The 13,970-nt window shown below is 39.5% G+C and overlaps 2 protein-coding genes across 2 annotated transcripts; both read left to right on the top strand.

The window, feature by feature from the left end:
- The first annotated feature begins 4,754 nt into the window (after nucleotides 1-4,754).
- LOC149215494 (thiol protease aleurain-like) lies at nucleotides 4,755-13,579 on the top strand. Its single transcript, XM_089391095.1, has 4 exons — nucleotides 4,755-5,250; nucleotides 12,095-12,230; nucleotides 12,401-12,549; nucleotides 12,709-13,579. Exons 2-4 carry the CDS (start codon nucleotides 12,170-12,172, stop codon nucleotides 12,760-12,762), a joined length of 264 nt encoding a protein of 87 aa, XP_089247221.1. The 5' UTR covers nucleotides 4,755-5,250; nucleotides 12,095-12,169; the 3' UTR covers nucleotides 12,763-13,579.
- On the top strand, nucleotides 5,108-7,090 carry LOC149215495 (uncharacterized). Its single transcript, XM_089389741.1, has 2 exons — nucleotides 5,108-5,230; nucleotides 6,635-7,090. Exons 1-2 carry the CDS (start codon nucleotides 5,108-5,110, stop codon nucleotides 7,088-7,090), a joined length of 579 nt encoding a protein of 192 aa, XP_089245867.1.
- Nucleotides 13,580-13,970: the final 391 nt, after the last annotated feature.

Here is a 13,970-nt window from a genome sequence, read left to right as displayed (position 1 = left end):
TATAATTGTGATAGAAAATACACTAAAGGTCATAAGTGTGCTGATAAGAAGTTAATTTACATAGACGGGGAAGAGTAGCAAGAAAAGGAACAAGAAACGTCAAAAGAAGAGGATATACACCAGGAACCAATCCTAGAGAAAGAATAAATGAATCTAACCATATCTTGTAATGCATTGACAAGAATTACCACTCCTCAAACTCTCAAGATAGAAGGGCATGTCAAGTAGAAAAAGGTAATAGTGTTGATTGATTCGAGTAGTAACCATAATTTTATTCATTGTAAGATAGCCAAGGAATTGAATTGTTTCCTATATCCAGCACTAGAGTGTCAAGTAATGGTTGCAAATGGAGGAACCATAAATTTCTCTGGAAAGTGCCATAATATCAAGCTATCCATGGGAGAATATGTATTGAATAGTCCAATGCTTTCCATTCCAATGGGTGGTGTTGATGTTGTACTAGGAGTCCAATGGTTACAGTCTTTGGGGACGATAACTTTCAATTTTCAAGAACTTTTCTTGAATTTTTTTTGGGAAGGAAAGGAAGTTGAATTACAGGGTATCGCAGGGAAACCAAGAAAGATAATCATATCTAATGGCATGAAAAATATTCTAAAGAGAGAACAACGGGGCGTAATTGCGCAATTATGTTCACTAGAGGTTCAAATAGCGAAATCATCTATTTCTCCTAATCTCCAAAAAGTATTAGACAATCATTCTAAGGTTAAAGTAGTGGAAGATCACGTTGAACATCAACCACAAGTTCTCCAACTCTTAAAGGATAACCTTCTTTCGCGTAGAATCAAATGAGACGACAGGCATAACAACATAACAACGAAAGAAGTTTTGAGGTAGGCAGTTGGGTATTTTTACACCTACAACCATACAAACAAATTTCCCTTAAGCAATCTAAGAAGGATAATAAATTATCACCAAAGTACTATGGTCCTTACAAGGTGTTGCAAAAGATTGGTACTATGGCATACATATTGAAGCTTCCCGCATCTTCCCGAGTGCACCCAGTTCTCCATGTTTCATGCTTGAAGAAGGTTATAGGTGACAAGCTCCCAGTTCAAACAATATTGTCGGAACTTGACGAGGAAGGAAAATCATATTGGAACCCGAAGTAGTCACAGAAACCAGAACCCGACAACTACGAAATCGATCAATTTCAGAGTATCTCATCAAGTGGAATAACTTACCTGCTAAAGATTCCACATGGGAGAACGAGAATTTTATATAGAAGCATCCAGAACTACTCAAGCGCCGAGGACAACACTTTTTGAAGAAGAGGGGCATGTTAGGTCCCTATACTACTAGTGTAGCCTCTTATTGTTATTAGTGCAACCCCCTTATCATATTGTTGTGCCCATGTAGTCCCCATGTTGTTATTATTGTGCCCGATAGAAGCCCACTATTGTTATTGTTATGCCCCTACAATATTATTGTTATGTAGGATCTGATTATATTGTGACCACTTAGACTCCTATATAAAGGAGGTCTTGTCATTTGTATTATCCAAGAATTGTTCATTTGTGTAATGTAAAGGAGGTTGCCTCCTCGAAGAGGCTGATTTTGAAGTCGTTGATCTATCTTTTCTATCTTTTTGTGAGCTGGTTTCATAACAAAATATGCGACGAGAGGTTACTATGGTTGGATTCGACCTCCTATGTGACCTTAAGGAAATGGAATCGACGGAAACATAACACACTAAACCTTTCACACAAACTAGAGGACCCCTAAGAACCATGCCAACACTTTAGGCAGTTTGCCCCTGGGTCCCACTAACCTTTTGATCAACTTAACCCCTATTCGCTCTCATTCTATGGGCAAGACAGTGTCCAAGGACCTCTGAACGCTTTCATAGGCCTGCTTGCTAGCGTCTAGGGACTCTTTTTGTCAGTTCAGTGCCAGTGTCCCCGAGAATTAAGCCACTTTTTCAAGCCTAGAGCCCAAGTCACTGCCCATAATTACATGACATCTTCAGAACCATAAAATAACAGGGAAATAATGATGCTAGAGCAAATACTTAAACAATTCTTCAATCAGACCTCTACTAGCCATGACAGGCATTTCCTCAAACATATCACAATTATGTAATCTACAAGTGTAAATAATAGATTTGAGCATAGGGGTCTCATACTTATCTAAGATTCACTATGAGGCATTGTTTCCTTATCACTTTAGCTGCATTTCATCCATTAGGCCATAGATACATTGTTCAATCATATACAAGTAAAAACATACTGAGAGCCATACATAACTACCGTCGTAAAACATACATATAACCAACATCATAACAACAGAAATACCAATGAAATCACAACCATATGATTGACATATAATTCAGTATAATACTCTTCGAAATACAAGGAGAAATAACCTTTCATTAATGATGCAAAATCCAAACACGGGATGGGACTTCCACATTCCATCCGACCATATAATGGTCGAGTCAAATCTCTCTTCAACCATTCACCCTCGTGCCATATTCCAAGCATGAATGTGGGACTCAAACCAAAAGAACTAATGAGGGCATATCGAGGCTAAACCACCTCACCCTCATTAATAGAAACCAGGCTTTACCGTAATCCATCCCGGATCACTAGGCCAACACAATGAACCAATCATAATAGGCTTTATCGTGATCTCCACCCGATCACTAGGCCAAACAAGCATGGATGCCACCAGATTTCTCCACCTACACCGTGAGTAATTATCGTGTCTCCTAGTCTCTTAGGCTTTACCGCAATTCAAATCCAGATCAATAGGCCCTAAACCGAGACCCACTCTCTAGGCTTTACCACATATCCCAAACTCGAGATTACTAGGCCCAATGGGGAGCAAACCATCTCTTGGATTTACTGTATATCCTGCCATTCACGGAAAGGATTCCTATGCCCACCGAGGCAACACAATCTTGACTTTACCGCAAAACACAGTCTAGCTCAGGGGTCACTAGGCTAGTGGATTTACCGTGATCCACAGTCCAGTTTAGGGACCACTAGGCCATTTGCTCTTTCATTCAGAGATCCACCCCACTCAGCTTCGTATCTATCTGGCAATCCAGCTCAACCAAAACATGAGAACCCCATCACACTGCGACTATCTGGAAATGTCAAGGCTAGGCTGAAACTACTGTTACACCTAGCAAAACCCATGCCACAACAGTAAAAGAACCACATGCAATACCATGCATGCCAAATGTAGCAAGGAAAACACACATGCAAATCGATACTTGCAGAGAATCATGTTGTAGCTGCTTGATCCTGCTCTTCCTTGCTTGCTCCTTCCTTCCTCTTGCCTTCTTTGCCTTTCTTGATCCCATGCAAAACCATAGCAAAAGCTTGAGCCAAGAGCTTTCATTACCAAGAGCTTCCAACTGATCCTCAGAATCCTTTTTATCAATGAGGCCTCTATTTTCTTCATTTTCCTCCTCATATGCAACATGTGACCTAATTTCCATTATTTTCATAAATTATTGTGCCAAAAATGCCATTTTTCCTTTCCAAAGCCTTAGCTATTGCCTTTGCCAATTTCCATAGCCATTAAATCGATGAAGACCTACACTAGGATGTTTTGCCCACCATTCAACGTGGAATACGTGTCCCATCAACTGTGGTCTTATATATTTTTACATGAGTTTTTAATCAGGGCTATTACAAAGGCAAACGAACAACCACAGAGTCGCTGGTTAACCCCCCACAAAGCAGAATGAACAACCACAAAGCCACTATTTAACCCCCCACGAAATAGGTAAAGCAACCACAGGTGCAACCCTAAACCCCAAATGAACCTCTGCAAGCAACAATGCTCAGTGAGCAGTGTTAGAATGACAGACTAGGTGAACCAGTACTGGAGCCAAGAGGAGCCATCGTCGGTGGAGCGCACTGCACAAACATCGAGCTCGAACAAGATAGCATAGGGCGACGAAGACATGCCACAAAACGAGTCGGAGGAAACTGTGGATGAAGGGTTTAAGGCGAAATTTATTGCATTCACCAACCGCAACATGTGACACATCCCACTTGATAGGTGCCATACGAAATTCGAGGGTGTCTCCACGTCAAACACCAACGTGGAAGAGAGGGTGCACAAGTAATGACATCCCTCCCCTAAATATATATTTTAAAGAAATTTCTATAAAATTCTTTTAAATGTAAATTGAGAGCAATTTATATACACATATTATAATAGTTTTAATAATAAATTATAATAAAATGAACCTAGATTAATCTTAAGTCTAGATCCATCAAGAGTTTAGAAGAATCAAATCTTTTTTCACTCTAAAAAATGTTTGTGCCTCACAAAATTTAATCCCTCTAAATGATAAATTTGAATCTAGAATAGTTAAAGTCCTAAAGTGCCCTCACAAAATTTGATCCCCTAAATCATAAATCTGAATCTAGAATAGTTAGAATCTTCAAGTAAGTGGGTGAGATCACATCACCTCTTCACCTTTCATCTTGCAAACACCCCCATCAAAATAATTATAAAAATATATTTTTATAATAAAATAAATCAATTTATGGTTATTATTTTAAATGGTTAATAAATTCAAATTTTTTAATGGTAAATAAGTCAATAAGTTCAAATTTAAAATAAAGTTCCATTTGTAAATAAAAAAATCAATAATTAATTTTAAAAATTTACATGGAGAGAACATTTACCCTCTGTCCGCCTTCTCTACTGATGTGGACGATCACAAGTGCCATGGCTGACTAGCGCTCGATTATGCACAGCGAAAAAAAAAACCAAAAAGAATCCTAAATAATCAATGGAGGCTACCTGCTTCGTTAAATTTGAGCATTGTCTAAAAATAGAAACAATATCTTGCAGGAACATAGAATTCAATAACTACTCTTTCACCTAATGACCAGGTTTCGTCTAAGGGGTTCATGCAGGCTTATCGTGCGATCTTCGGTTTTTTAGGGTTTTGGCTTTCTCCATTCAGCGCAAAACATATATAGGCTTTGTGCCCATCCGTCCTTTGCACCGTCAATGCCGTGATAGATTTTGTTTCCGAGTGTTGGTAGGGTTTTGATACTGAGGCTGTTGGTTAGGTTTAGGCAATAGCAGCAGCAGAGCAATGGGCTCATCTACGGTCATGGAAAAGGAGCTCATGGAGCTCTTTGAGATGGCGCGGAAGGCCCCAAACGAAGCTATCACAGATGAAGCAGAGGAACAACGCTGTTTGAATGCCTTTATCTGTGCTGTACCTGAACAATGGGTGTTCTTGTTTCTACTCAGGTCTAATTACACACTTAAAATGTTTATTTAAAAAACTTTTTTAAAATTCAAGTCTGTCAGAATGACTGTAGAAAACCCAATGCGGAAAAACCAAAGATGGATTTTTTTTTGGCTTTTTGTAATACCCATTTGTTTATAAGTAGGCTTGGGCCATTCGGATTTGGGTTAGAGGATCGGATTTCTAGTTGCTGGGTATGGTGCATTCTGGGTTTAGGTATCATCCTCCAGTCAAGTCATATGACTTAATTTGATTAGAATACATTATAAACATACATGTATTGATTCATCAGGTCATATCTTGTTTTTCGACAGAAACAAAAATATGTACTTATGTCATGTACCAGTAGGTACTGAGGGGGGTGGGGGTGACTGTTGTGCTGTCAGGTAGTTCCATGTTTTCTGCATTGCGGAGATAACCTCACTTTCATGTTTTTTAGATTTTTTTTATTGGTCTGCCATTACTTTTTTGCACACATACTGGAAATATTCGAGCTAATGATTTATTTGGAATGTAATATGCTTCTTACCAATCTGAGTTCTCTGAGACAAACCAAAATTTCCCTTGTATTTGGGCAGAAGTCTTTCTATGTTTCAAATTCGCTGGCAGGCTTGCCACCCAAAATTCACCGACTAAAACATGAAATTCAAGTAAACTCACAGAGAATATCGATAATGAAGTGGGTGTTATAGAGGGCAAAAATGGAACGAATCTGACCTTCAGTTTTCCTCACTTCCACTCTACCTGCATTGGTACGATCATCCCTCAGCATCATCTTCATCGACTGGTTACTCGAGTTGATTGTTTTTAAGTGCTGCATCCATTTTCCCTTTTTCCGGCTTCAAATCCCCATTCGTGTTTCATTCTCTTCTAAGTTTTGAACTTTAGACTCATGCCTTCGAACCTTGAGACTGATTATGCAGGTCAATCTTCGAGATTTTGTTTGCAGTCAGAGATTGCACGTTTTCTTAGAACTCATGCTTCTGATGTTCATTTCCAAAATTCCATATGCAAGCACAAAAACCTTCTATTTTATAGCTAAGACTTGCTTAGGCAGAATACCCAATTGGGTCCTCTCCTATTTTGCAACCATTATTCTTAGGGAAGAATTTGACTGGTGGAAATGCCTGAGAACAGGACTTCTATCCCTCACACTCACTTTTTACAATTTGAACGCTTCCATAGCCTTGCCACATCAGATTATAAAGAGAGGAGTCATATCAGACTGTGTTCTGTAGATGCTAACCCAAGAGCTACTCCATGAAGAATGAATTGGTGGTAAGACATCCTAAACAAGCTCTTTCTCCTTTTTGAGCAGTTCAATTCAGATTTTCTATAGTTAGGCCCCTTGAACCCTTGAGGAGCTGTGTTAATTGCCCTCAATAGGTCTTGCCAATAAGGAGATTGAACCACATTGAAAGGGATACCACAAGCATAGATGGCCCTCGCCCTTGGGATATCATGGTGGGTCACACGTTCTCGAAGTTGTATGCTACTGTTCTACATAGGAAGCTCTTCAGTGACCTTGAGCAGAGACAACTCAGAGCTAGGGGACAGGCAGGTTTTCGACCGGATCATCAGACCATTGACCACATTTTCACCCTTCGTGCCGTGATTGAGGAGGCACGACATTGCTCTTCGAAAGTCTACTGTTGTTTCGTAGATTTTCGGAAAGCTTTTGACTCTATTCCGAGGGAGGCCTTGCTCCAGAGACTCAGAGATATTGGCATTTCTGCAACCCTATTGACCGCTATTATGTGCCTATATGAGTCTGTTCTTGGTTGTCTTCATGCAGCCCATGGGATGTCTAATTTCATTCAAAGCACTATTGGGGTTAAATAGGGTTGTCCATTGTCCCCTACCTTGTTTGGGATCTATATTGATGAGTTGGAAGCATTTCTACACGAGCATATCCAGGACACTGATGGCTGCCTTCTTCACCAGGTTTTGATATCTATTCTACTCTTTGCTGACGACGTGGTCCTCCTCTCCTCATCCCCAGAAGGATTACAGAGGCAACTGGATGCCTTAGCTTTGTTTTGTGACCATCGACAATTGACGGTCAACCTGGGTAAAACCAAGGTTATGATCTTCAATGGGGTGAAGAAAACCTCAGACCTTCACTTTCTATTTAGAGGGGAGGAGATTGAGATCACCAGCACGTATACTTACTTGGGGGTGCAATTTTTAGGTCCCCGCTTCAGTTTGCGACCAACGCTTCAGCCTCGGATCAACAAAGGATATGGATCCTTAGCCCTTCTCGAGAGACAGTGCTTTCGACATCACTTCTAGGACATCTCGTCCAAGATGAGCCTCATGGACACCTTGATTCGTCCCACTGTTCTATATGGCTCAGAGATTTGGGGACCGTCTTTACTTGAGTCAGATTGGGCTTCAGTCTCCGCCGCATCATTAAGTGCAAACTGACAGTGCCATAGCACATCATCCTGGCAGAGTTTGGAGCTCAGCCCTTTCGGCTTGAGACGGTTTTCAGATTGGTTTCATTCTTGCATCATGTCCAGGGTTTGGCAGACTCGATAAAGAGTAGGGACCATTACCCTTACTTGGCATATTGCTCTTCTGAGACTATTGCCCGTTCTACCCCCTCAGGCTGAGCCAGATGTTGGTTTACAAGAGTTTCAAACCTCTTAGAGTCAATGGGAATTCAGTTGGATCGTCTCCTTTTACCTACTAAACAGGAGCTAAACAAGATCATCAGGGAGGACATCTACAGGCAGTTCATCCAGGTCACCTAGGTCAATCCTCCAGGAGGGTTGCGCCCAAAGATGGCCTTCTATGCTGAGCACTTCTTGGAGTTGAGAGACGGGCTCATTGTTCGACCCCAGTATACATTTCACCATTGGATGCATGCTCTTCGCATTCCTCTAGGCCAGTTTAGAGTAGGTTCTCATAGACTTCGGGTAGAGACAGACCACCAGGTGGATAGATTAGACAGACTTTGCCAAGTATGTCATTTACAGGAAGTGGAGACCGAGGTGCACTTCATCCTTGGATGCCTTGTCTACTACGAGATCAGAGGAAGGTTTCATTGCTTGTTCAGAGATTCTCGGACCCTCGCCGACTTTTTCAGGTACCCCGATCAGAGATGTTTGGCCCTATATATGTAGGAGGCTCTTAGGTTCCGAGCGCATATTCTTCAGCCTCCCATCAGACCAGACCCCACACAGAGGATCACGACATTTTTCAGGGTACTACCTTCAGACAGGGGCACCAAGAGATAGATTGATACTAGTATGTATTCAGACTCCAGATCAACGAGGATCCGTGGGACCTCACCTTGCTACACAAGATCTCATCAGTGGTTCCGTCTTAGATCCGTTCCTGGGAGACAGACTAGGTCCTCCAGCATTCAGCAGCGTGTGAACCCCCCCAGAACACGATTTAGTGGACAGTCTGCACTTGCCATAGGCTCTTCATCCGGCCAACAGACATTATTGAGTTTCTTCAGCGTTATTCATTCAGCCTCAGATGTTAGGAGAGAAGGGTCTGATCCTCAGACCTATTAGGTCCTGGATCTTCTCTGCTAGAGCTAGATGTTGATTTACTTCATGCATTGTATCTTTTATAGGAGACCGTTTGGTTCTTCCTCTTTGTATATACATCAGTGTACTCAACAGTCCCTTTAACCTACTTTGTGGTCATTAGTTGGACATAAATATAATTATCTTATCTTATCTTATCTCTCCCTTGAGTATTGATCATTTTAGCTAGATTACTCTCTTGAATTGATGGACTCCTAGAATTTTTTGATGCTAGTTCATGTTGTTGTTAAGTTGCTCTCCTCTTCCCTACTTCAAGCACAATCCTTGGCTCAATGTTTGGAGTCTGCAGAGTAGCATTGGCAAGTTGATCATGCTTTTTTTCAAGCCTATCAACCTCTTCTTTCCCAATCTCATACATCCTCCTTTCTTTAGGGTCAATTGTCTTTGGGCAAACATCCACACCCTTTCCCTTTTCCCAAAAAATGTATCTTCACTCTTTGGTAAAGGTTACTTGGGAGTGGAAGCGTGAGCGGGGAGTGACATTTTCAAAAGCTCCTGGTTTGGGAGCGAATTGGGAATGAATTTCTATATGATATATATATTTTATATATTTTGATGCATATATGTCAATAAAAGCATGTAGAATGATGAATAAGATATAAAAGGCATAAAAACATGGATTGAACCATATAACATCAATTATCTAGAAGTTATAATCTTCATCAACCATGTCCACAAGTTAGTAACATACAACATATCGAGTCTCATGATTCATCAATCTTAAAGTTTCAAGCTTTCAAAATTCAATATATAACATTTATCATCATTGATCACTAAAGTTGTAACTTGTACTTGTAACCATTACCATTACCAAATAACCAAACGATAACAAAGAATATCTAACATGAAATGAAATGTTTCAACTTTCAACTTTCACGAAGCATCATATTCATAATTCATTACCAATGAGTTATAAATGCCAACTTCAAACTTCAAACTTAAATTGTCATATATTGTTTACAAAAAATACCATAATAAATATGAAAAGTCAATAGTTATAAGAAGTACTAGAAACTAGAAAAAGACAAATAAATTTATTATCTAATGCTTGACCCTCTTGCCACGAGAAATCTCTGATTTCTTGTCTCGTGCTTTATTGGGAGTCCCCTGCATAGTCAAATGACCTTGGTGCTCTTGATTAAATACAAGTTCCATACCCTAGTACCCTAGGTGCTCTTGATTTTTGGGAGTGTCCCCCTATAGAGGGTTTGGTGTTCTTGATTAAATTCATGTTCCATACCCTAGTACATGACAAAATCCAAAGGAAACATTGCAATCCCCCCATGCGCTTCCACCCGGAGCACACTTTAGGAGTGGGTTCGAGAGGGGGAGAGGAAGGCGGGGGGGGGGGGGGGTGGAGTGCGCCCCTGCAACCTTGAAAAGCCCTTGTAAGGTTTATGACACAGATTTCATATCCATTCCCATGCACCGCCACCTACTATTTTGGAAACCTTTGTTACATGTGTCCAAAGAGGATGAAAATCAGTCCTTGTGTTTCTCTAGAAATCTCCAAAAAAATATTATTAAAATAAACTAATTGAATAAATTTATTTTAAAACCATTAATAAACAATTTCTGTGGGTTCGAGGCATAGTTATTAGAACCGGACCGGTCATTGAACCGGTAGACCCCCCAGATCAGTGATCGGTCATAACCATACGAAAATCGGCAAAAAATTGGACCAAAAAACCAGTCAGCCAAAAACTCTTCAAACATTCAAATTTTAAACAAAAACATATCCATATGAATCCAAAACATTTATACACAAATAAACAAAAGTTCTCATTTATATAACATGTAAGGGTGCACATAACCAAAATAGCACTGAGTGCAATCCATCTCTAAACCGAAAATACATCAGCAAACAAGCTCCACATGGTCTCTAGCATCCAAAAAAAATTATGCTACAACAAATACGTACATATCATCAAAATCATTGCTTATATTGGGATCTTTATCATCAATATCACCCTCTAAGCATTAAAATAAGATATAAAAATCATAGCATGTCAGGTCAAGATTTTGTTTGAGGGATGGGTATTTTTTTGAGTAGGCTCATGATAGAGGAGTTCAACAACAATTGCCACTAACATCAAGGTACATAGAGGGCTTGGTGTTCTTGATTAAATACTAGTTCCATACCCTCATACATGAAAAATCCAATGTAGCGTTGCAATCCCCCAAATCTTGAAATCCTGTAAAACTGTTAAGTCTGCGGGATTTTGAGTGAGATCTAAAATTCTACTTTCTCCATATGAAATCCAATGCGGTCAGAACTGCTCTCAAACATCTTGAGTCATTTCATGGTAATGTTAAAAATTTAAGGAAAAGGATGAAAATGAAAGATACAGGAGAAGACCACTTTTACTTTAAGAATTTAAAGTAAAAGTGGTATTCTCCTGTATCTTTCATTTTCATCCTTTTCCTTAAATTTTTAACTTTACCATGAAATGCATAGCAATAGTGGGGCCATATGCTTGAATATTACGCAGCTATTATGGACTAGTGCCCAACTAAGACAAACATTAAAAGTAAAAAAGCAAAACAGGCCCCACTTGTTGCGTTCTATGTGGCTTTAACATACCGAACTGGACAAAAACAGTTCAAGTCACTGGTTCGAACCAGTTTTTGCCTCAAAACAGTCGGACTGGTCTGAATCGACCGGTTTAGTTCGGTCCTTATAACACTGGTCTAAGGCAAAAGCGTCAGTCACATGTGCACATTGTAAGGTCTGAAATCGCTGTACAGTGCCTGAAATGCATTTCAAAGTTTTTGTATTGAAACATGCCTGGTACTGGGGGAGGGAGGGTGAGCGTTGCGTTTCCTGCAACATAGCTGCGAAGGTAACCTTAATACAATAATACTCTTAATAAACTCATTGCAAGTAATGAAAGTCTTCAAAGCCTCGTTATGTGTGTATTTCAGTCTTACTGACTTTGTCTAGTCATACAAAGTATACAATTCTGTTTAGAGGCTTCTATTGTGGATATACTATATAGTGGAGTAGATTGGTCTTGTCTTCCATGAGCTCTATCTGTGCCTATTTTAAGGCAACCTGTTTTTTATTTCAGAAATTCTAGGCATTGGTAAACACTGAATGTGAAATTTTAGATTTTTTGCACCTGAAGGCTAATATAATGTTTTTGTCCCTAGATACGCTTTTTCAACTTTCTTGTATGATTGGATCAATCTTCCTTCTTTGGTATAATTGTATTGTGAAGAATCATAAAAATAATTATGATGTACTATTTAATGTCATTGTTTGATTGGACTACTGTAACAGAGATTGGAGAGAAGAAAGCATACGAGTCTCTTCAATGGCCAATTCAAGTGTGGATCCTGCTGGACATTCAAATAGATGCTCAACTTCATGTTAATTAGTTTTACAAAAGTTTACTTATGGAGAAACGACCAAATCTGTGAGTCACTGAGAACTCTGGTGGACCAATGTCATGTTGATAACTTGATTGAATATTGCAGCACTTCTGGAGCAGTAGAGTCTGCCTATACTCAGGCAACAAAAAATATCGTTATCCTGTCTGAATAACAGTTGATTGACTGTGAATGCATTTAACAACTTTGGATGCAGTGGTGGCCTGCCATCCAAAGCATTTGAGTATATTTAACGAAGGGCTTGACGTTGATGAAGCTTATCCTTACACAGCTAAAAATGGTACTTGTAAATATGATGCAAACAATGTTGGTGCAAAGGTTGCTAGTAGTGTCAACATCAGTTTGGTAATCCCTGTTTTCCATCATCATATTTGTCTTCATTTGTAAGAATGTTGCTTTGCTTTACATTTTGTTGGAAGTTGCCTATCTTGTTGATATATGCAACTGTTTCAATTAATACAATGGTGACGTGCATGAATTTTATGCTGGACAATTGATGTACAGGGAGCAGAAGATGAACTCAAATCTGCTGTGGGTCTAGTTTGCCCTGTCACTTAGTCAGTCCAAGATATTCATTAAGGAATTCTGATTTTACAAGAAAGGCAGAAGATGAACTCAAATCGGCTGTGGGTCTAGTCTGGCCTGTCAGTGAGGCATTCCATTCATTCGGGACTTCTGATTTTACAAGAAAGGCCGAAGATGAACTCAAATCGGCTGTGGGTCTGGTCCTGCCTGTCAGTGAGGCATTCCACTCATTCAGGACTTCTGATTTTACAGGAAAGGCAGAAGATGAACTCAAATATGCTGTTGGTCTAGTTTGCCCTCTCACTGAGGCATTCCAAGTTATTCATTGAGGAATTCTGATTTTACAAGAAAGGATTCTTCACCAGCACAACTTGTGGCCTAGGCCCCATGGTACAGGGAAATTCATCACTAAAGACTAAAAGATATTTTGATTAGAAAGAACTATTCTAGACAAAAATGTAGTTCTGGATTTGAATCTAGAGAAAACTGAGTTTGTAGAAGCTGATTGTCCACTGTCTTTTTAATTGAAACATTCAAAGTACATCATAATAGGCAAAGGTTGATGAGGTTTTACCATGTTGGTCAAGTTTATAATCATTATGCGAAATCTTGGACCCAAGTGAAGGATTGCCTAGCCACGAAACTGCAGATTCTCACTGCATCCAAAACTTTCCAAAACTTTGTGCATTGTGAGGCTTTCATGTGAGGCCACTGTATGTGAAAGGATTAATGTGGCTGTGAAAATTTTCTGGATGTCAACCATGTTGTTTTGCTGTTAGGTATGGTGTTATTGAGGAGTGGACTCCATACTGGATCATCAAGATTCCTCGGGAAAGAGTGTTGATTTGGAGTAGCATCTGATGTGCTCTAGGCCTCAAATTTTGCAGGGAGGCTTGGGCACATGTATTCCAAAGAACCCAAAAAGCGTTTTGGGAAATTCCACTCAGAGACGATTTTATTAAAATAATTAATATTTTTTAATGGGACTCTAGTCTAAACTTAGGAAATTAAAAATATTAATGAATATTAATCTAATTGTGGATGTAACTTCTAGAAGAAGACAAGGATCAAGCTAAAATGATCTTAGCCATTGATTAACTTTTACTCTGGGTCGTTGAATGCCAACAAGAAGATTATTTAAGGGAGCTTGAGGGTCATTTGGAAAACACACTGAGAGATCAAGGGATCAAATTTCTGAAGTGAGAAGTTCTCAAGAGGAAATTCTGATCGAATAGATTTCT

The sequence above is a fragment of the Pinus tabuliformis genome, chromosome 1_1 (genome assembly GCF_031772625.1).
Source record: "Pinus tabuliformis cultivar Carrire ecotype Pingquan chromosome 1_1, CPIR1, whole genome shotgun sequence".
NCBI lineage: Eukaryota > Viridiplantae > Streptophyta > Pinopsida > Pinales > Pinaceae > Pinus > Pinus tabuliformis.
The sequence above is the reverse complement of the archived record's forward strand: the minus strand, read 5'-3'. Positions and strand labels throughout refer to the sequence as shown.